General features: G+C 41.9%; 3 protein-coding genes across 3 annotated transcripts; 2 read left to right on the forward strand and 1 right to left on the reverse strand.

The window, feature by feature from the left end:
• Positions 1-142: 142 nt before the first annotated feature.
• On the reverse strand, positions 143-7,931 carry LOC311361138 (EEIG family member 2-like). The gene is made up of 11 exons (XM_084481347.1): positions 7,732-7,931; positions 6,670-6,790; positions 6,219-6,248; positions 5,708-5,824; positions 5,289-5,335; positions 4,028-4,125; positions 3,738-3,821; positions 3,179-3,404; positions 2,246-2,382; positions 1,816-1,879; positions 143-1,503 (listed from the first exon to the last, which is right to left on the reverse strand). The coding sequence occupies exons 1-11, from the start codon at positions 7,875-7,877 to the stop codon at positions 1,461-1,463; spliced, it is 1,113 nt and encodes a 370-aa protein (XP_084337473.1). The 5' UTR covers positions 7,878-7,931; the 3' UTR covers positions 143-1,460.
• Positions 7,932-8,891: 960 nt separating this feature from the next.
• Positions 8,892-14,015, forward strand: LOC311360461 (mitochondrial adenyl nucleotide antiporter SLC25A24-like). The gene is made up of 10 exons (XM_084480538.1): positions 8,892-9,235; positions 9,479-9,605; positions 9,792-9,879; positions 10,050-10,161; positions 11,027-11,185; positions 11,850-12,002; positions 12,249-12,356; positions 13,034-13,201; positions 13,375-13,525; positions 13,783-14,015. The coding sequence occupies exons 1-10, from the start codon at positions 9,056-9,058 to the stop codon at positions 13,962-13,964; spliced, it is 1,428 nt and encodes a 475-aa protein (XP_084336664.1). The 5' UTR covers positions 8,892-9,055; the 3' UTR covers positions 13,965-14,015.
• A 1,628-nt stretch (positions 14,016-15,643) lies between these two features.
• Positions 15,644-22,262, forward strand: prkab2 (protein kinase, AMP-activated, beta 2 non-catalytic subunit). The gene is made up of 8 exons (XM_084480654.1): positions 15,644-15,721; positions 18,039-18,209; positions 18,601-18,761; positions 19,012-19,105; positions 19,385-19,499; positions 19,634-19,767; positions 19,907-19,975; positions 20,443-22,262. Exons 2-8 carry the CDS (start codon positions 18,051-18,053, stop codon positions 20,518-20,520), a joined length of 810 nt encoding a protein of 269 aa, XP_084336780.1. The 5' UTR covers positions 15,644-15,721; positions 18,039-18,050; the 3' UTR covers positions 20,521-22,262.
• Positions 22,263-22,339: the final 77 nt, after the last annotated feature.

The raw sequence follows: 22,339 nt of genomic DNA on the forward strand, positions 1-22,339 counted from the left end.
CTTTTACTCATGTAAAAGTAGTGTAAAATAATATTTCAGAGTACGAGAGGAGGGCTGTTTTATTATTCTTAATTAAACTTGTAGGTCACAAAGCAAATAAACAACAAAGAAGACATATAAAAAGCATTTTTATTATGTGGATTGTGATTACTGCCAACAGTCATGGTGAGATTAACAATCTACAATGATGTACACCCTTTGACAATAATTCAAATGCATTTTAGACAACAAAGAGTACCTACCTTGAAAATAAATAAGTCATTTAAAAAATAGAATTTAAGGGCCAATGCTAGCATCCTATGCATTATACTGAAGCACAAGGAAAACATAGAATAACATTATTTTCAAAAAGTAGAGGCGACCATTATACACTGACCTGAGTACATTCCTGCACTGAAACAAAGACAAAGTATGCGGTTAATACCAAGAAAATATTCAGAACCAAAGTGGATCTGTCCACTTTCAGGAGACATGTTCATTTTGTCTGTTATTGTGGCAAGGCCAAAATAGAGCATGTTCTTTGTTTGATTCTTGCACAGGACAAATAAATTGCATAAATATAGGCCTAAGCAAGTCTCTTTGTGAAATTGGGTAGTCATCAATCATTTGTATGTCTATCCTTACCCATATGGAAAAGAGGTAAAATATTTAAAACAGACAGCTAAACATGCACAATGGATACTCTAACCATCCTAGCTGAAAAGATGGAGGCTTGAATGCCATAGTAGGAAAGTCCAGCTTTCCCTGCAATGGGTCCTCACCTCTCAAGAGATACTGCAAATCAGCATTTTATTTAGTGAACAAGTAGACTATTCAATGAGAGCACTCAATGACGATTCTCCACTGCTTTGCTTGAGGAAGTACTCACGTGCTTTTTAAATCTCGGTTCTACTTTCTCTGCCTGAGTCAGACAAGAGATCAATATGAACGTGGGCGGCTAATGTTCACTAACGTTGAGGAACATCTTTGTCAGTATAAGGTTCTTATGAAAAATGAAACCAGCATTTTTTTCGACCCTGTGTCAGTTACAAACAGTAGATGAAAAAAAAGCTCTACAACCAAGTCTCTTGTATAGCAAAACAACCATTTACCATATCAAATAGTACCCAACAGCACATATACCCCATGTCTTTGTGCTTTCAAACAGTAACAAAATATTTACAAAATAGTCTTAAAACCCTGTATAGCTTGATCATATTATTCACTGTTTTCTTCCGCACTCTCCGCACAGCGATAGACAGAAGTTAAAAAGTGCAATAACAAAAAATACGTTTAATCCCAGTTCGCGCAGGCTCCCGGACATGTTTTCACTTCATGAACACTAGTGAGCTCCCCATGTCCAGATCCTGGTGAAAATTGTTTTTTTTTTTACTCTGAATGAAGACACCCCCCACTCCCTAAGTCCCTCTCGGGCATCTGCAGCCAGGCACCTTGTCTGTCGTACACGTGCTTTCCAGAGTCTAGCGCTTGATCACCACCTGCTCGAAGGCTCCAGCTCCCGCCCTGAAAGAGAAACACAGTGTGCCACGTATAAACAGACCGATTTCAATCATGGCTCTGAAGCCCGGAGCAAGTGCAGCACAAACTTCAGTTAGAGCAATAAATTATCATATTGTTTTTTAACAGAGCAAAGGTCACAGAGCATTCATGTGGCATTTAATGTCTGCTCTACTTGCTTTTTGTCTCACACATGCATGACATTTGTAATACTATAAAAATCATTGATAGATTGAACTTATATTATCATGTTGGAGATGGAAACTTCTAATTTAAGTGGCCTTTTCTTTAAGCATGTTAGGTTCATATAACACATACCGGGTGTGTTGGCTTCCCAAAGCTGTGCTGCCCCCAGGACCCACAAACAACCTGAGTCCCTCCTCTGTAGCAACACAAACACACACACACAACACACACACACACACACAAAGAGAGACAGAGATAATTGGACATTAATAACAATTTAAAATGCTAATCCACATAAGGAATGTCAACAAAGAGCACTATCCAACTACAATGCACTATTAAGTCACAACACCACACATAGCGCATGTAATTATCCATGTCTTGCTGTAACTCTACTCCCTATGTATGTTCTAAATCAACCGCACTGATATCTCTTCCATCACAAGCACAAGCCCAGCATACGGGTCCCCCTTGGTGTGCTTTCAGAACGCAGCATGTAACCGACCTTCACACCCAGTGGTGCAAGAGATCAGATCAAAGAGATCAGATATGTATTATGTACCCTCTGCGCTGGAGTCCAGGACGCCTTGGCTGAAGTCTTGGCTCTGGAGGATCTTCTCGATGACGTCATCGGCGTCCACCCGAGTGGCATCCACTCTCTTCAGCTGGTTCTCCATGGAGTTCTGTTTGACGGGGTGCCTGGTGGGCGGGTGGGGGGGGGGGGGGGGAGGGGGAGGGGGAGACCAAGTCATGCTGAAGCCTGGGCGTAAGATGAGTGTCACGTGAAATACAATAGCGGAAACAAGCTTGCGTAACGTGAAGCAGCTAGGAATTTGGCGCTGTTTTTGTCTATAATAAAAAAAAGGGAGCGGGTTCAACACATGACTTTCTCAGCTTGTTTCTCAGCTTGTGCTCTGAAAGGGATGAGGCAATGAAATCCGTAAAAAAAATCTCCCTAACCACATTAAAAACCTTCACCATATACAGAGCAAAAACATCATGTTTTGACCTGCATCTATAATAGTATCAAAAGTAAATATATAATTGGTCATTCTACATCTATACAGAAACAATATTATTCCGCTCAATACATATCTTTTAGTGATCGGCCGATATTTGCGTTTTTTACGTGTATCGGCATCGGCTGATACACGCTCAGCTTTTGTTTGTTGTTGTTGTTGTTTTCCCCCGGCATGATTTACAGACAGACAGTTTAATAAATGTTCATTTTTTTCAATTGAGACTTGTAACCACTTGTTATCACTTGTTAGACTTGTTACCATCATTGTGTCATTTCTATGATGTAAATCAAGGGAGCAAAAGCAGCATCGGCTCAAAATATCGGCGCAAAGAAAATCTGCAGCCCGTGTCAATCATCGGCTAAGGCTGATCGGTATCGGCCCTAAAAAAAAATCCATCTGGGTCGATCCATTTGCATTATACCCCTGTGTGTGTGTGTACGTCTTTGTGAGTGATACGGATGAGACTGTGTTACCGTGGTGGAGGTCTGGCCGGAGTGGTCGGTCTCTCTGCAGCGCGGCCGGGGCTGAGCGGGGTGGACGGAGAGGACCTGCTGTCCCGGTCGGCGGCGCGCTCCGCCCCCGGCTGCTCGCTGGACTCCATGATGCTGCCGATGCCCGTGGAGGAGGACTCCCCCGACGGGTTGCGGCGGTGACCCAGCTCCGTCGGGCTGGAGGAGCGGGAGTGGTTGGTGCTGTACCCTGGGCGGTGGAGGAGAAAGGTGGCTTTCTATTGTTGTACGCGTTGTGCGAGAGCTGTGATTATTTTGAGACTGATGTCTGATCTGTCATCTGTGATCTGAGCCGTGTGTATTGTGAGTAACAGGATGTGTGGGGCTGTGTGCGTGTGTGCATGTCTGACTGAGAGACTGCATGTGTGTGAGTGAGTGGGCTGGCGAGAGGGAGAGGAAAGGGAGCGAGGTTCTTTTTGAAAGACAGAGATTGGTTAGAGGTGTGTGTGTGTGTGTGTGTGTGTGTGTGTGTGTGTGTGTGTGTGTGTGTGTGTGTGTGTGTGTGTGTGTGTGTGTGTGTTACCTGAGATCTTTGAATGCTGGCTAGTATAGCTGGATGTCCTGGAGTGAGAGTAGCGCATGAGTTCATCTGGGACTGGCGTGCTCTCTAAAGTGGACGAAACACTTGTTTAAAAGAATATTCAATGTCATACCCAGATTTGCTTATTTTGTAATCCGGAAAAACAATGACACAGAACATTTTTCTGTCAATCATCAGGACAACTTTTTTTGTTTGGCTGTCTGTTTTTGTGGCTGTGACACATGAGTTTCAGCCCTAGCAGAACAGGTTTGTGAATCACTACTTGTACACACCAGTCATATGCTGGGGCAAGTGAACGTCTCCTCCCTTTCGGGCTTCCTCCAGGCACTCGGTGTGTGGGAAACCCAGGACCGTGGCAGTGGACGCAGGCCTGGGAAGGAACACACATGTGAGGGGTGTGGACTTATTTCGAGGCAAAGGTTTGGTCAGGCAGGCGAAGACACACCATTCATTATCTTACAAATTATTGAGAGGACTCTTAAACTAAAATACTAAAATACACGCAATGACTAAACCAACCTACAACTTTTATGTAAATCTGTGAGCAGAGTAGCAGCCAAATTGCTAGTGGCTTAAACCATCTGTGTATAATTTGGCCATCTAGGATCTACAAGGACAAGAGCAGACATTCCTAAATAACTAAATTGAGGAATGTCCTAAAGTGCTCAAAAAAAAGGATAAATTCCATGTTTAGACCAGTGAGAACGTCTGACGAAGAATTAAAGGGAGGGCTGAAAAATAATTTCACTAACATTCCGACAACAAAGGAGAAAATGAGCATGAGCCAGCCAGAGCCTTTCCTCTTTACTCCCCTGCTGAGCCTCCACGCAATATGAGCAATAATCAGAAAGAATAGTGCTTCTCCTATAATAGTTTACACATTAACCATCTCCTAGACAACAGAGTGTGTTATGAGAACAAGGAGTGGGTCATGAATGGATTGAGGGTAAATACTGTGTCAGGGGAAGAGGAAAGACGGAACGCTTGACACACTAAGCTCTACTAACACTGTGCTGCTATGCCGCTGGTGACTAATCAGCCCATAACTACAGGGAACAGCCTGCTATTGCGTACGTCTTCCACATTAATCTTATCTTATCGTATAATATGGGCAGTCTCCTGTTCATGCTGGCCTTAACTGTTTTAATTACATTTTCAACTCATTAACAATGAGTTAATCAAGGCCATACCTGTTATACACAAGTGATACCAAGTCTCATCAGCACTCAGGTGTGCTTCAGATGATATATTAGACAGGATGTGAAGATGCAGCTTCCTGTACGCAATATATTAAGATTGTGGAGAGTGAATTCCCCTACAGCACTTCCTCAAACACTGCAGCACACCTCAAAAACAATTACTCAATATTATTTTGGTATAAAGATTGATACCACATTTCCACATGTTTATAGACAGACAGACAGACAATACTTCAATGCTTGAAGTATTGTCTGAAGACAATACTTTAACACAGTATATATTCACACTAGACGTTGAACAATGAAGCATGTAATAAATCCAAAGTGTTCTTACGTTTTAAAGCATGGGTCTCCCGACATTAGTTGTGTGGTGATAACAACCTGTAACAAAAGGCGACTTTTTTACTTTTAGGAAACATGGCAAGGGTAAGATACCTGAGAACAGGTTTTTTGAGGGATCGTTCCACACATTCCCAATGACATTTCAGGGCCACAGGCGTGACAGACAGAGACATGCCAGAACATTTGAGCATTACATCACGGTTGTCCAAGCTCCCTTCATTTGCGACATTATACGTCTACTTGTAATGCTGATTTCGCAATTCTCCTGACGTCGTCAAAGACATGGGTAACTGTGGTTCAGTCGAGGGAGGAAGCAGCGGAACGACTTGAACCGGATCAGGGCCCTTACAAGTCATAGCTTCGCTCTAGCACTTCCCCGTAGTTTCTGGTTTGAGGTTCACGTGTGCACACCTTGAGAATGGAGTTGTCCTGTCGGGTGTTCTTGGTGTCGTAGCCCTCCAGTAGACAGCGCCGAGTGGTGCTGCCGGATCCAGCAAACTCTGATAGGTTCAAGTCGGCAAAGCCCAGCTGTAAAGGGTTCACAAGAGACAGGGACCCATTACCAAAACCCTAACATATTAGGTGGAAGCTTCATGTCAGACAGATTTATTAGGGCATTATGAATGGCTGGGTATTCCTTCAGGTTTGTTATTATTTAACATTGTGAAAGTTAACTTGTCATTAACAGCAATAAGTAACCAAAGAGGAAAGAGGAATTGTAAAAAACTAATTCTTAAAAACAGGCTGGCTTACCGCACCTAACTAAGGAGACCTTCAACCACCCTCGCCCACAGTCATGGTTTTATGATACAAATCATGTTGTTATCATGGTGTGTTTTTATGATATGAATGCCAGCTTATCTCTTTGCCCTGTAGTTTTTATTTGTAGAATGATTGGAAAGTCTTAAGATTGTAACGTTACCTTAACGAAAGTCTTCCCGCCCTTCATTTCCTAAAATAAGAACAAGAAAACACGTGAGTGCAGTCCCCTTTCTCTGTCTGTTCAGTTGACTTCAAATGTCACAGTTTAATTGTAGTGAAGGTCTATTTATTCTTAGAACCCAGGCATGTATGCATTTTGTGCCACAAAGTGTTTCCCCAGCAATGAATTGTTTTCTATGATATATATCATATATGATATAGGCCTACATCATCGTGAAATGAATGAAAATGTTCATTTGAATATAACTGATATTTAAGAAACATATGAAAGTATGCTAGTCCGTTGCAATGCCCACTTGAAGACATGCTGTGATATTTATATGTATGGGATTAATCATACAATATATCATGTATTGTGAAACATGTTTTCGTTAGCGGTGAACTCAAACCAGGCATTGACAGACAAAAAAAAGGATCAATGTTGCGATTACCTTGCGCACAGACACGCGACACACACATGGATCGAGTACACCGGTCCCAGCGTTGGCACTCATCTTGCACACAAATGAGAACTTCTTCTTCCAGTACACACAGTTAGCCTGGACCGCCTCCCTGCGCGCAAAAATAAAAAATATAAACGTTTAACTTGGACCGTGGAAGAGATAACACAACGTCATTCATTAGAGAACATTCGCTGCACGTTTAACAGCTTTAACCTGGATGTCAATCCAAAAATGTACGGTACAAGAATGGAAGGGGGTTTGTGTTTGAGCAAGATTAGGGACAATAAAATAATGTTTACAGAGTTGGAAATCCAGGCAGTTACCATAGCAAAGTCGTGTGAGGGACAAAAGTTAGTGTTTGGCATGTGTTTCAGCTGTGTGCCTATATTTTTCCAGAGTGACTAACACTACGCCTCTAAGATTTGCCAAAGGGTAGGTATGTTATAATTTTTGTTCTGATCAACATATGTGTTTCTAACATTTCTAGGGGTTAATGCTAAAAAGGAAGGCAAATTGAGATGAGGTGGAATCAATGTTTTGTCATGGGAACACTTTATATCAATCACTTTCTAGAGTGCTTTACCCCCATGATGAGGTCAACGATGGAAACAAAGACGTCAAGTGTCTTTCTTTCCTTTTTTATCTATGTCCTATTGTGATTAAGCGTCCCTTCATCACACCTTGATTGATTGGTCATTGATAATTGATTTTGAGATCTCCTCAATGCATACATTTTGTTTTTATTTTCAATAATAACTTATTATATCCTCACTCATGGCAAAGATGATTAGACCTACAATGTTTCAAATTGGCAATACAACTCCAAAGTAGATCCATAACATAAGTCACATAACAATCACACAGTCAACATAGCGACAAAATAACAAATAGGCCTTCTCCTGAAAATGTAGGATAGTCACATTTAAATCGTTCATACTTTTAGATAAAACCGAAAATAAAACTGAGACGGAAACAGTTTCACTTAATGCATTATGTGGTTTTTAAACAGCAAGCGGTGAAGTCAACTAGTGACTATAAATAGTGCCTTACCGAGAGGACTCCGCTGAAAAGCCACCATCTATCAGCCTAACTTTACAGAATAAAACTCCGTTCACGTACGGAACCGAGGACAGGTCGTCTAGCTCAAACACCACTTTGAATTTGAACTTCTTTTTCTTCATCAGAATGAACGACATAATCGATCAGCTCCAAGGGAAAGACGAGCGACACGTTCACCGCGGACAGCTGTACAATCTACTGTCGCTCACTCACTCAGCTCTGTGACTCCGAGCAGCTCTCGGCTCCCAGTGCACGTAACCACGCAACTCGCACGCACCCTCCATTCAAAATGAGCAACACCCCCATGATGGCCGAAGGAAATATGTGACGTTGCGAGAAGTCTTCATGTGATTGGAAGTTTGAACAAGGCGGTTTCGTGTTTCAGTGTGTTGACAACAAAAAAAAAACACCTTAGCATTGTTGGGATTTCACCAGTGTTCATCATTGTTATATATTAAGAAAATATATAATACAGGAACAAATGTACAAAAATGTGATAGATATAGGCCTACACAAACAAACTCTCTCTCTCTCACACACACACACACACACACACACACACACACACACACACACACACACACACACACACATATATATATATATCCTATATATATATATATATATTAATATATATATATATATTAATTTAATTATATATAATTATTATTTTTTAAATATATATATTTCATTATAATAACAATTATTGTAGGCCTACTTTAAATAATCAGACAGGCCTATAACGATTTGCGACCTGCATGTAGTGTGATAAATTGGAACATCTTACTAGATCACATCTGCAAATCATAAAACATATGCAATAACTTAAAATAAGTACAATTTCAATATGTTGAAATAGCCCCCTCTACTGACAATAAAATACATAGCCCTAATTTAAATGTAAATATTACGTTATATATAAAGGCTATATATAGGATATTACATTTATCCTGATCTCCTGTGGTGTTGCATTGATATAAAATATATCTTACAGGCAAAAATCTATATTTTTGTAAGGGGTAAAGAGACGAATGGTGATAAAGAGAGAGATGATACGTAGCTGCGTAGCCTACGCTCCGCCCTCCAGTACTGCAGTTCCCTACGACCCTCCAGAATCTGTCTTAAGCTAGGAAGAGGACTGTGAGTGGGAATGTTTTCAACAATTCGGCAAATTGCAAACGCGTGTATTTCGAACGACGGTTGCAGACCAAATTTGCGAGAGGCGCGCCCGCTCTGAAGGATGAATTGATAACTTTGCTTCTTTAAATTCTCGCTCAGGACGTCTTGCTGCAACATTGCCACGACACTTTCTACAATGTATCAGACATTGCATACGTGTTTACTCAGAAAGGCACGGTGCTGGGATGCTGATAGTCAAAAGACATACCAAGAGCTGTTCGACAAGCTTGATGCCAACAAAGATGGGAAGGTGGATGTGGCTGAATTAAGAACGGGCCTAGCTGCTATGGGCATATTCCGCCAAGGGGCTGCACAGGTAAAACTGTGTGTGTGTGTGTGTGTGTGTGTGTGTGTGTGTGTGTGTGTGTGTGTGTGTGTGTGTGTGTGTGTGTGTGTGTGTGTGTGTGTGTGTGTGTGTGTGTGTGTGTGTGTGTGTGTGTGTGTGTGTGCGCGTCGGTGTGTGTCTGTCTGCGTGTGTCGGTGTGTGTGTGTCAAAGATTTTGCAGTAGGTGCTTCGATTTGATGGAAACAGAACAACTCTTTTTTTTTTTTTACATAGAAAATCGTATCGTCTGGTGACAAAAACCAAGATGGGAGCCTGGACTTCAGCGAGTTCACTAAATATCTTAAAGAGCATGAGAAGAAACTGCGCCTGACATTCAAAAGCCTGGACAAAAATAACGATGGTAAGGTATAAATGAAACACATGTTGCATACACATGTTGATTTCTAAGCGTTACCCTACAAACAATTTATAATTCTCTATGTGAATGTATATATTATGTGAATGTATATATATGTATATTGCTGCGTAAAAGTATTGCAAGTTCAATATTTTTATAATCAAATAATAATAACCTTTTATAATCTAGGACGAATCGATGCCACTGAAATCCAGCAGTCCCTTTCTGAGTTGGGCATGTCTGTATCCAAAAAAGATGCCCAGAAGATATTACAGAGGTATCTATAAATGTCTATCCGTTATACACCGATAGCAGTTGCAATCCAGTCTATTCATTATAGTGTGTGTGTGTGTGTGTGTGTGTGTGTGTGTGTGTGTGTGTGTGTGTGTGTGTGTGTGTGTGTGTGTGTGTGTGTGTGTGTGTGTGTGTGTGTGTGTGTGTGGCCAGCATGGACATCGATGGGACCATGATGGTGGACTGGAATGAATGGCGGGAACACTTCCGCTTCAACCCCGCCCACAACCTGGACGACATCATACACTACTGGAAACACTCTTCGGTAAAGACAAAAAGCCACGCCTATCCATCGCAAAAAGACAAGTCATTCAAACCTGCATGGCCAATAGCCTTCCGCCTAAAACGGATAAAACGTGTCTGTACCTGACAGCCGAATTACAGTTTATTGTGGCAGGGTCACACCTTAGTGAATTTCTTCATATTCTCTTCTCCTCCCCACAGCTACCCCCCACGATCGCCTGTAATTGTAGGCCTTTTCCAGTAGTGTTGCACCTGGTACATTTAGGATTTAGAATCACAATAGGTAGACAGCAGGACTAGCGTCACAATTATGCGGCTGCAGTTTATCTGTTTATCTGAGTCTAAAGCTCCCAGTACAAAGGTTGAGTCACCTCATAGCTTGAGATTAGGATTTATTAGCAGATACTTGCTGCATTGTTTTCCTAACAGCCGTCCTACTTGTTCATTGGGGTTGGCCCCTCAGATCGGAAGGGGGTGTTACGTCATGTATGGGTTAAGGCTGTCTGTAAATGAAAAACCCAGATCATCATTACATTTTGCGATTGATAAGTGTGTGTTTTTGCAGGTCTTTGCTTCAACAGTGTTGACACACTTTGACACTCAACAACAACAACAACAGCAACTCTGATTTGTACTCATGTTGCCTTGTCAATGTGTGTCAAACTCAATAACCTATTCTATCAACTTCATATAAAAAAATAGAGAAAACAATAACAATAATCCTAAATAGCTAAAATGATCTGTTGTAATGTATATAACCCTTACCTGCCATTGTTTTGAGTTTGATGTCTTTATGTCTTTTTGGGAAGACTGGCCGTTTTATGTTACTGGACCCAATCTCCACAACTTCTCCCAAGCTGTAACGTGTGACGCCCCCTCCCCACCAGGTGCTGGACATAGGCGACAGTCTGGCCATCCCGGACGAGTTCACGGAGGAGGAGAAGACCTCTGGGGTCTGGTGGAAGCAGCTGGCGGCCGGGGCGGTGGCCGGGGCCATCTCTCGCACCGGCACCGCCCCTCTGGACCGGATGAAGGTCTTCATGCAGGTGGAGCATAGACATCACAAAGTTTGCCTGCAAACCGACCTTTTCGTTTCCCCTGTGTATTAATGCGCATCCCGTTTTATCCTCGGGTGTGATATTAGCCATTGCAGACCCATTTCAAATATCAACCCTAGTGACCCAGACAGATCCACCTACCAGCCCGAGGGAATGTTACCCACCAGTAGGCTGATCTATCATCACACATCCGGGTGGTGGTGGACACTCCAGCGTGTGATGTCATTTTTAGTTTCATTTTTAGTTTAATTCTATTAATATCCAAACCATCACACCAGCTCCTGGTTCGCTCTTTTGAACACCACATTTTGTGTTTTAAAATATAAAGTAATTCTAATTTTAATCACAGAATTGTGGGGTTGACAAGGTGTTGAAAAAAGATGAAATAAGATATTTGTAGTTCGGAAAAATACAACAGATTAATACTCCAGCCCGAGGGAATGTTACCCACCAGTAGGCTGTAGGTTATCATCACACATCTGGGTGGTGGTGGACACTCCAGCGTGTGATGTCACAAACAGTTCGTAAATGGCTTGTAATGACTAATCAACACCACGCCTGGTGGTAAAATAGTGGCCCCTTGAAACAAGGCGATGTCGGTCATCTTGAGTGTGGCCGTTGTGTGACGGGCCTCCATGTCTGTGGGCTGCAGGTTCACTCCTCCAAAACACACCGCATCAGCCTCGCCGGGGGCTTCAGGCAGATGATCAAGGAGGGCGGAGTCGCCTCGCTGTGGAGGGGTAATGGAGTGAATGTGTTGAAGATCGCTCCAGAGACATCCATTAAATTCATGGCCTATGAGCAAGTAAGAGCCAGTGTGTGTGTGTGTGTGGCTGTTTCATGATGTGTGTCTTTGTGTGTGTGTGTGTGTGTGTGTGTGTGTGTGTGTGTGTGTGTGTGTGTGTGTGTGTGTGTGTGTGTGTGTGTGTGTGTGTGTGTGTGTGTGTGTGTGTGTGTGTGTGTGTGTGTGTGTGTGTGTGTATATAAACGTACATAATCAATCGTTCATTTTAAAAAGTTGAATTAAAACATATTGGATTGTCTCCGGCAGTATAAGAAGTTGTTGTCTTCAGAGGGCAGCAAGGTGGAGATACACCAGCGGTTTATGGCTGGCTCTCTGGCAGGGGCCACGGCGCAGACAGCTCTTTACCCCATGGAGGTAAGGCATCTGAGGCATCTGATGCATCTTGAGCCTCCTCCAGGATCATTCGATCCCTCTTCCTCTTGCGTCTCTGTTTTTCGTCCTGTTTTCTACGGATCCATTGCATGTTCTCCATAATCAGTGCGTCTGGCTGGACCAGTTTGCGTTTTGATCTTGATAAATCTCCAGGAAGTTAAAAACACAATCCTTTGCAGACTTTGCACCTTGTATTGAGTTCTGCGTTAAGAAACTACTACTTTATATTGTTTTCAGCTGGTGCTGCCGAAAAGCTAATCCCTAAACAAATAGAAGATGAGCCAGTAGGCATATTTTGTTCCTACTTACAATACATTTACATGGTGTTACGACTGCATTTAACTTAAGCAAACACACAACGCACAGAGAGCTTGTCTGTGTGTTTCAAAAGAGCTCCTTGTTATTTGAGAACCTGTGGGGAGCGCAGCCGGTGTAGAGTATACAACACAGCATATTGTAAACACAGGAGACTGAGACACATCAACGGAAAGAAAGACATGCATTCACTGCCATTGCTTTTAGATATATTCGAGAAAAATGTTTGGACAAATGATTAAATAGGCATTACTATTCATTAATTTTCATAGAGGTTAATATGCTAATAATTATTTATTTGAGCATTTATTGAAAATCTGTGTTTTTCTTCCCTTGTTGTTAAGTTGATGAAGACCAGATTGACTCTGAGGAAAACAGGGCAGTTTTCAGGGATGTTTGACTGTGCAAAGACCATCCTACACAAAGAGGGAGTTAAGGCTTTCTATAAGGGCTACCTCCCTAACTTACTGGGCATCATTCCATACGCTGGCATTGACCTTGCTGTGTATGAGGTAAGCTTACCCTGTCGATGACATTTCATAATAAAGTGCACTCATTTTAATTAAGTCATATTTGGAATACATCGACCTCTCAATCATCAGCCATGTGAATGCAAATTGCTTACAAAGCAGTTTTACTGTAACACTGCAATTCTCTATATTGGCTTTATTCCCTTTTGTCTCAGAGTCTCAAGAATGCCTGGTTGTCCCACTATGCCGAAGACACGCCCAACCCCGGTATACTGGTTTTGCTCGGCTGTGGAACCATCTCCAGCACATGTGGTCAGCTGGCTAGCTACCCCCTAGCCCTCCTACGCACACGCATGCAAGCACAGGGTCAGTACTCATATTTTGGCAACAGAGTAAAATGGTAGCAAAATAGTACAGGCATGGGTATATATTGTTGTGGTAAGTAGTAGGGGTATGCCCCCATCAATATTAATGGATGACTGGATGGATGATTTCATCATTGTATTTCTATTTAATTTACTTATATTTAATAATTAAGCCGAGGCAATTGTCGTTTTTAGATAGCGTACAGTCAAAAAAGATCTGAGACATTTTGTGAATGATTTATCTTTTTGAATCTTCAGCCACTCTGGATCCGTCCGACCAGCCGACTATGAGCCAGCTTGTGAAGAGAATCATGGTCAAAGATGGCTTTTTTGGACTCTACAGGGGCATCCTGCCTAACTTTATGAAGGTCATCCCCGCAGTCAGCATTAGTTATGTGGTGTATGAATACATGAAGACTGGTTTGGGGATCTCCAACTGATATTTCCGTATCAATGGGAAGAGTTATAAGTCTTACATTTAAGGATTCCAAAATGACAGAGTGAACCATGGGTTAAGAGCCAAGAACATTTTATCGCTTCTGTAAAAGGAGCAAGAATCATGATGTTTTTTTTCAGTTTTTGATAACACAAGCCGGGGTTGTTTGGTTGGAATGCATGCTGTTAAATGTTTGACGTTTTAAATTAATGCCATTCCCCTGTGAGCAGTCTAAAAGAATATAGAATATAAAGGATATACCAATACATTGTGCAATAGGATCCTATAGTTTTGACACATAGTTTTTCTTCAAGGAAGTTTGACGGATTGGTGCTTGTCCAGGGGTCCTGGGGTCCATTTTTAGTTTAATTCTATTAATATCCAAACCATCACACCAGCTCCTGGTTCGCTCTTTTGAACACCACATTTTGTGTTTTAAAATATAAAGTAATTCTAATTTTAATCACAGAATTGTGGGGTTGACAAGGTGTTGAAAAAAGATTAAATAAGATATTTGTAGTTCCGAAGAATACAACAGATTAATACTCATTTTATTTTTGTGGAAATAATATTCCAATGCTTGTGAGACTACTAAACTTTTATTATTGTCTTATTTATATATGAGCTATGATATGAATTAATCTTGCAGAACCACTGAACCGAGTTAAGATAATCGTATCTTCACAAGCAAAGCAATCCAACATGATTTTAATTATTCTTAATAGGATTTATCATTATCATTTGTTTTGACTTTTGGCTGTTTGTGTGTGCATTTTCAAGTACATATTTTTACTAATGCATGTGAACACATTCAGTATAGCAAAGCGAAGCAATCCGCACTTGCTCATCTGAATATTTTTTTAACTATTTAATGTGCCTTAAATTCACTCAATGCGTCACCATTTCGTGGCATTGAGTGTTTTGTTTGGGTATTATGTTTACAATTCAAACATTAGATGTACATTTAATTTACAGTGTGTTATTTACAATGTCTATGCTGTTACCATGCAACTTCAAGAAAACTAGTTCGCTTCCAGGTTGTTGTCGTGCTTGTGAATGTATGTATCTGACAGAACTGCAAAGAAAAGTTTCAATTTATGTTATGTATGAATGTGTGTGTAGTGTACACACTGACCAAAACATGTGAGATACTAGATCAATCCCATTTAAAACACATACAAAAACATTTATCGAGAGTTGTATTATACTTTCAATTTCTGTATGTTCTGGGATTGAGAAGGTAGACCTCTTGAGCCTATTGTAAAATGGCTTTGATAGTTGTTGAGCATGTCGATAGCATTATCAAGGATCATAGACCACTGTATGTATGATGATGAAGTATGATGTCTGCAGGGTCTACAATGACCCTTGGGCAATTTCTATTGGAATTATTACAACATAATGAGAAATGTGTGTAAATGTGTATGCATGTCAAAGACTGCCTCCAAAGCTGTATTTTAACATTTGAAATACAAATAAAACCTAAACCCTAATTAAAATATATTAAACAATGTTTGTTGTTTACAAAAACTATACACTCAATAAGGAGGCATGGTTTGTTGGTATAGGTAAGTCGTTATTACGTATTTACATTGTATAGTTCATTGCCCATGGTTCGTGCATCATGTTTGGGTCGACCGCGTTGCTATCCCGCGCGAGGTTTGTCCTAGCGAGACACCGTAGCTGGGGATTCCTGCTGAAGTTTAATGTAGAGGAGGTGGGCCTTCAGACAAAAACAAACTTCCAAACTGCTTACAATTGGTAAGGCGCTTATTTGTCATCTCGTTACCAGTTTGAGTTCGTTTGTGGTATTTTGCTGGGCAAGTGTACGGACGGACTAAACCCTCGAAGGGGTTAATGACGGGACGTTAAAGCGAAGCTAAGAGTCGGTCCATCGCTAGCTAGAAACCTTGTAGCTGTACACAGTGTTGAGTTGGAGGGGGACAACATGGCTCCTGTGAACACTGCCCAACTTATTGGAAGAACATCACTGTGTAACGTTACGCACCGAGCTGTCTCTTCAACCCTGCAGATGCCACCGTGTTTAATGTGCACTGCTCTGATCAGTGATGTGATGTCGCACTTGTTGAATATGAACGAACCACGACTGGGCATTGGGAAAAAAAAAAAATATATATATATAAATTATGTTCTAACATAAAGCTGCCATAACAATCTCCGCGCACATTCACCAGACCTCTGATGCGATTTTTAGTTAGTCATATATTAATAATATTTAATGTGTAACGTTAACATTCGTTGTATTTTTCAATTGAGTGATTTAATTGTTATCAACATTTGTATGACAAACATAATTTTAACGAGGCAAGTCGACCTTGAACATTAATTCAATACAGCCCAGCCAATCATGTTCCATTATGTTAGTTCTCGCTATAACGTTAGTTTGAACTCTTTAGTACACGCTATGTAATTAAAGCCCATGTTGCAGGTTAACCGGAAGTTTCGATTAATGGGTACATGAAGCACTCAAAATAAGTAGATCATTAATAAAATGTCTCCAAAATAGCGTTAAAGTCCAGTTTTTGTCGTTTTTTGGTAGTAACGGGTGTTTTCTTCCGTAACTCGGCGATGACGTCACGTTGGGGAGACGTGGTGGAAGGTAGCCTCAGCCTAGCACTAGAACTATGACGTCACGTTGGGGAGACGTGGTGGAAGGTAGCTTCCGCCTAGTACTAGAACTATGACGTCACGTTGGGGAGACGTGGTGGTGGACGGTAGCCTCAGCCTAGCACTAGAACTAGGGCGTCTGGGATGAGGAAGAGGTGGCAAGAACACACACTTAACAATTTTGATAAACCGATATGTATTAGCCTATCAGACACGCAATCAGTGAACTTGCAAATGACAGCCTGCAGTATGACCGCTCGTGTGACATTATTTAACCATCCACCATCTACAGCAAATACGATCAGACAGATACATCGTTGACACGCAAAGCACATTCGTCCAACCCGGCGGATGCTGACAGCCCACAACGAGCCAAACATCACCACGGCGGGTGTGCTCATCGCACGAACACAAAAATCACTCCAACTTCTCCAACTCCAAGGCTAGGCTGCTTCCACAACTAACCATGCAGTAGTGCGAAGCCGGGAAGGACACAACGCACAGTCGCACACACTCATCTTATGCACCACAATCAGTTCTACCTAGTATCAACATTCAGTCACTGCAAAGATTTAAATAGCCTCTTACCTTAAGTTAGAATGGACCCAAAGTGTGTGAGTGATACACTCACTGGTTTAGCTTTCGCTTGCTATCCGTTTTTAGTATGACTTCTCAACATTGCGTCCTTCTTCTGTTTTTATTTGGCGCACATGGCTAATTTGCATACGCGCACGGGACTGGCTGGCTCCGCTTGGCAAAAAATATTTATATATAACATAACATATTTATCTATATCCATCTATCAACGCATGTGTCTCGTTTTAATGTGATGTCTTTTGTGTATGTCCAGTCAGACGTGTTGTCTCCCTTGTTCTGTGTGGTCTTGTAGCCTACTGTCCTGTGTGAACCGAATCACCAAAATGAATTCCCGACGATTTGTGTCGTTTGGCAATAATAAATACTTGAATAGGCTATCTATCTATCTAGGCTATATATATATATATATATTTATCTGTATAATCTGCTGAACACTCTTACTAGACTCTACTCTCAAGGGTCTCAATGGGGCTTCAGTCTGTCGTCGCCAACGTGACGTCATGCAATGCATTGTGGGGGAAATGAGAATCAATTGCAAACCGCTAAAATCCTACCTTCTTTTTCGTATTAAATTCAGTTTTGTGATACCCAACAACATTAAATACAATGGATAACCGTTTAAATGTTTATTACCAACAAGCAAATTGCACAAGCAAACAAAAAAAAATTAACCCTGCAACACGGACTTTAAATAATACCCAACACTACCCTCTTCTCAGTGACAAACGAATCCCAGCAGCTTTATGCCTTCTCTGTATTAGATATCATAATACCAGCAGTGTTGTTGTTTTGTGATTATTAATAGTTTCTAATGGTGGTAATTTTTTTTTTTTTTTTTTTTTTTTTCCATTAGAAGTCGGTTGCCATGGGTAACACAAGCGACAGGGTGTCGGCTGACCGCCACGGTGCCAAGGCTCATCGTTCCGACAGTGGCGGTAGCCACAAAGACCAGGAGCACAGCAACAAGCTGGTGGACAGCACAGACGACCCCAACATCTTCAATACTCATGGATCAGAGTCAAAAGTAGTCCCATGAAAACGTGTTTTCACTTTTCATTTCACAAATCATTATAGCTATCATCTTTTCGTGACCTTTTATGATGAATGAATACTCTTATTGTTCAAGTTCAAGACACATGCCACACCTCCATTCAAATGTGCACAGTGAAAGGCTGGAGATAGAGAATAGAATAAGACTAAATTAATAGCTGCTACAAGGGGGACTGGACATTCATTAATTTTTCAGACAAAAGCTATTCTGTGTCTTGAGATTTATTTTATCTTTGTCATTTTTAAATATCTCCCTTCTCCTGCTCACGCTCACAACCAATGTGAACTGTTCTTAGGCGAGGCAACGGGACATGTGGTCCTGATGGGTGGACGGGACTGAGGCTGATGTTTTTTTGGCCCACCAGGTGTCTGGGGAGAAGGAGTTCACCCCCCCAGATCTAGACGACCTGGTGAAGACGGGGCCCCAGGCCAGGCCGACTGTCATCCGCTGGGCTGGGGGAGGAAAGGACGTCTTCATCGCCGGCTCCTTCAACAACTGGGGCACCAAAATCCCCCTCAATAAAAGGTGAAGAGGAGGAGGGATGATTTTTTTTTTTACATGGTTTACATAATACACATGACTGTAAAGATACGTAATGTGGGATCTTAGAATGTAAGTGCACTGGATCGATAATCACTGTTACATCCACATCGTGCACAAATCGAAACATTACGAATGCTTGAATAAGTGACTGTAAGTAAACGCACCAGGCAGTCATTTTAAGCATTTTTTATTTCATGGACTGATAATGGTGTGTGTCGCTCTGTGTCCTCAGCCACAATGACTTTGTAGCCATCTTGGACTTGCCAGAAGGAGAGCACCAGTACAAGTTCTTTGTGGACGGACAGTGGGTTCATGACCCTTCAGAGGTACAGGAAGGGCTCCGCTCAAGGGCTTCAGCTTCTTCATGTAGTACGGTGATCTGAACCGTCTGTCAGTCAAATCATACTCTGAGTAAAATGTAACCACTCTTTAGATGAACAAATAAGTAATTTGAGTAATTGAAATAAGTCAGAAGCATCTTCTAGATTTGGGTTCCTTAGTGTTTTGAGGTGGCCTAAGCCTGTCCAACGACCAAAAAACGCTATGTTCTAAATGAACTAAGTGGCTAAGTTATTCTGCAAACTCTGATGTGCCACTACTTCCAGACTGTGGTGACCAGCCAGCTGGGCACCATCAACAACCTGATCCAGGTGAGGAAGTCCGACTTTGAGGTGTTCGACGCCCTGCAGGTGGACTCTCTGGACAGCTCCGACACTACGGGTCAGTCAAACGGGATTCAGGCGTCCGCCACGTTTGTCGTCACCTCACGGTCACGCGGTGGATAAGTCGGTCACTGTCAGAGGTGTGATGGTGTTGTGTTTGTTTTTGCACCATTTTGGGGGGGGCGATTCCAGATCTATCCAGCTCCCCACCAGGACCTTACGGACAGGAGCACTACGTCTTCAAACCCGAGGAGCGCTTCAAGGCCCCGCCCATCCTACCCCCTCACCTCCTCCAAGTCATACTGAACAAGGACACCAACATATCTGTGAGCTGGCCTTTCTCGCTCCCGCTTCCTATCTCAAGAGCTTTTTATTTGACTTTGGCTCTCTCACTCACCGTCTCTCTCTCTCTCTCTCTCTCTCTCTCTCTCTCTCTCTCTCTCTCTCTCTCTCTCACCGTCACAGTGTGACCCCGCACTGCTACCAGAACCAAACCACGTCATGCTGAACCACCTTTACGCCCTGTCAATAAAGGTGAGCCGGACGGAATCGAATGCTTCATCGTTCCTCCATAAACTGTCTGAGCATAGGGTTACTACCACGGTTTAGTACAGACCGCTCTCTCAGTAAGATTTCATTGACATTTACATTTAGCAGACGCTTTTATCCAAAGCGACTTACAACGGTTAATACACACCGACGGCGGTCGGCCATGCCAACCATGCAAGGCGACAGCCAGCTGGTCAGGAGCAGTTAGGGGTTAAGTGTCTTGCTCTGGGACACACCGACACTAGGAGGAGCCGGGGATCGAATTAGCAACCTTCCGGTTACAAGTCAACCCGCTCTACCTCCTGAGCTAAGCCGACACCCGAAGATGGGTCAACTATTTAAAAGCTATTTATGATGTACATTTCTTCCGTCCGCAAATTGCATACCCATTAATACATTAGATAACAAAAACTCATAACAAAACTCCCTTTCTGTTTTCCTTTGTCTTTCAGGATGGGGTGATGGTGCTAAGTGCCACTCACAGATACAAGAAGAAGTATGTGACCTCACTGCTGTACAAGCCCATCTAAAACCTCAACCGCTTTGGCTTCTAGATAGCAGAGAGCTGCATGTGTGGAATCCACTGAATTTTTTTAATCAGCGCATTTAGCCAAGCATTGCACTGAAGCAACACTTTACGGGTAAGCTTAAAGCCAGTGGCTAGGTTCAGACAGTGTTAGAAGTGGCACATTGTTCTCCTCTAAAGGGCTCTGGAGAGGAAAGAGGATTGGATCAAAGCATGGATCCATGTAGTGTGGTCAGTGGAGCCATTGGCAATGCAGAGCCTGCTCGTCACTCATGGCTGGATAGAAGCTACAATGGGGATTGATTCACAGTCTACAGTGGTAGAGTGGTATTAAGGGACATGGAGAACCACAGTGTTTATTTGTGTGTTTTGGTCACCTGGGAGGGGGGGGGGGGGGGAGGGGTGCATGCTCTTGTGGACAAAGACAGTTTAGATGAAAGTGTGATTAAGGGTATGTTTCTAAGGGTCACTATGAGTTGCATAGAAACAGCCAGTTTTATTGATTGTGTTTTTCAGGTTTAAGTTTATGTGATCGTTTCCTGTTCAGACCCGACACACTGCAGCCGTTACTTGAAGGAAGTGATGTTTGTCAACAGGAAGCACGGCGATAATGGATTCATAGGCAGCCTGAGAATGTGGTTTGAACGGTGTAATCAGATCCTAAAGCTCACACATTGAAACAGAAAGTGTAGCCATGGCCAAAGTCTGTTCATTTCCGTTCCGCACAGTACCATACAAACAGGCAGGGCTAATGACAGAAGGCTGGAGGCCGCCTGATCAAGTGCAATAGAACTGGTTGAGGGGAGTCAGAGCAATTTGTTCCTTTTTAGTTCTTTAATCAGACTGGTGTTAGTGGAATGTAGGTCCCAGGCACCCAATTGGTTTAGTTCAGCTGTTGCCTTCATCGTTTCATAATGCTGCCAGCACTTTAATCATCCCCCGCGCAGGAGTATTGACATAAGTGTTAAACTATGCAGCATTACAGCTCTTGTACTGTAGTGGTTGGAGGGACTGCAGTCCAGTCTTATGTTTTGTTTTTCCGAAATAGAGATGTTAAGATTGCAGTGCTTTATGTGTGTTTAAAAAGATTGTCCATAAGGATGTACTGTATTTGACTACATGTGTTGGCATGTATATTTATATGAAGTGGCTTGCGCACGCAAACATTTCCTGTTGCTATAGCTATTTTGCATGTGTTGATTGATTTCAATTTTGTTTTCTCACAACCAACAGTGATGTTTTTTTTTTGTAGTTTTTTTTAGTAGTCATGTAAAAAGAAAGTCTATCATGCAAAGTTTTGCTACGACTGTCACTGTTGAGATGGATATATTTTTCATTATTTGGCACTGTTAAGGATGGAAAAGACAATGCATGTTTGTGTTTGATCTGAAATGTCTCCTTTTTTCCCTCCATCAGCACAATGTTTCAATTTTGTCTATTCTAGTGCCATAATCATGGGGTTGGAGGAATTTCCTGTAGGGTCCTAATTATGAAGTTGGTGAAAATTACACTGAACACAATGTTTTCTAAATGACTAGGACATCAATTTAAGATTGGCTTCAAGTGTTGATTAGTTGTTTGCTCAGAATGAAATAATTAAAAGTGTGTGGGTATTGTGAAGCTTGAACCAAAACTAGAATTTTGGAACCGTTTTATGTTTGTCTTTATAGAAAATGCAAAAAAAACTGGTTTTCAATTTGAGTGTACTGGTTTTTACCTGGTGTTTGCAAATAAATCTAACTAACTTATTAACTGTGTGTTAAGAGATATTGTATGAACCCAAATTATCTTTGAGTTACATGAAAAGATAAAGATAGCATAAT

This window comes from Micromesistius poutassou, assembly GCF_964030765.1.
Source record: "Micromesistius poutassou genome assembly, chromosome: 16".
Classification (NCBI taxonomy): domain Eukaryota; kingdom Metazoa; phylum Chordata; class Actinopteri; order Gadiformes; family Gadidae; genus Micromesistius; species Micromesistius poutassou.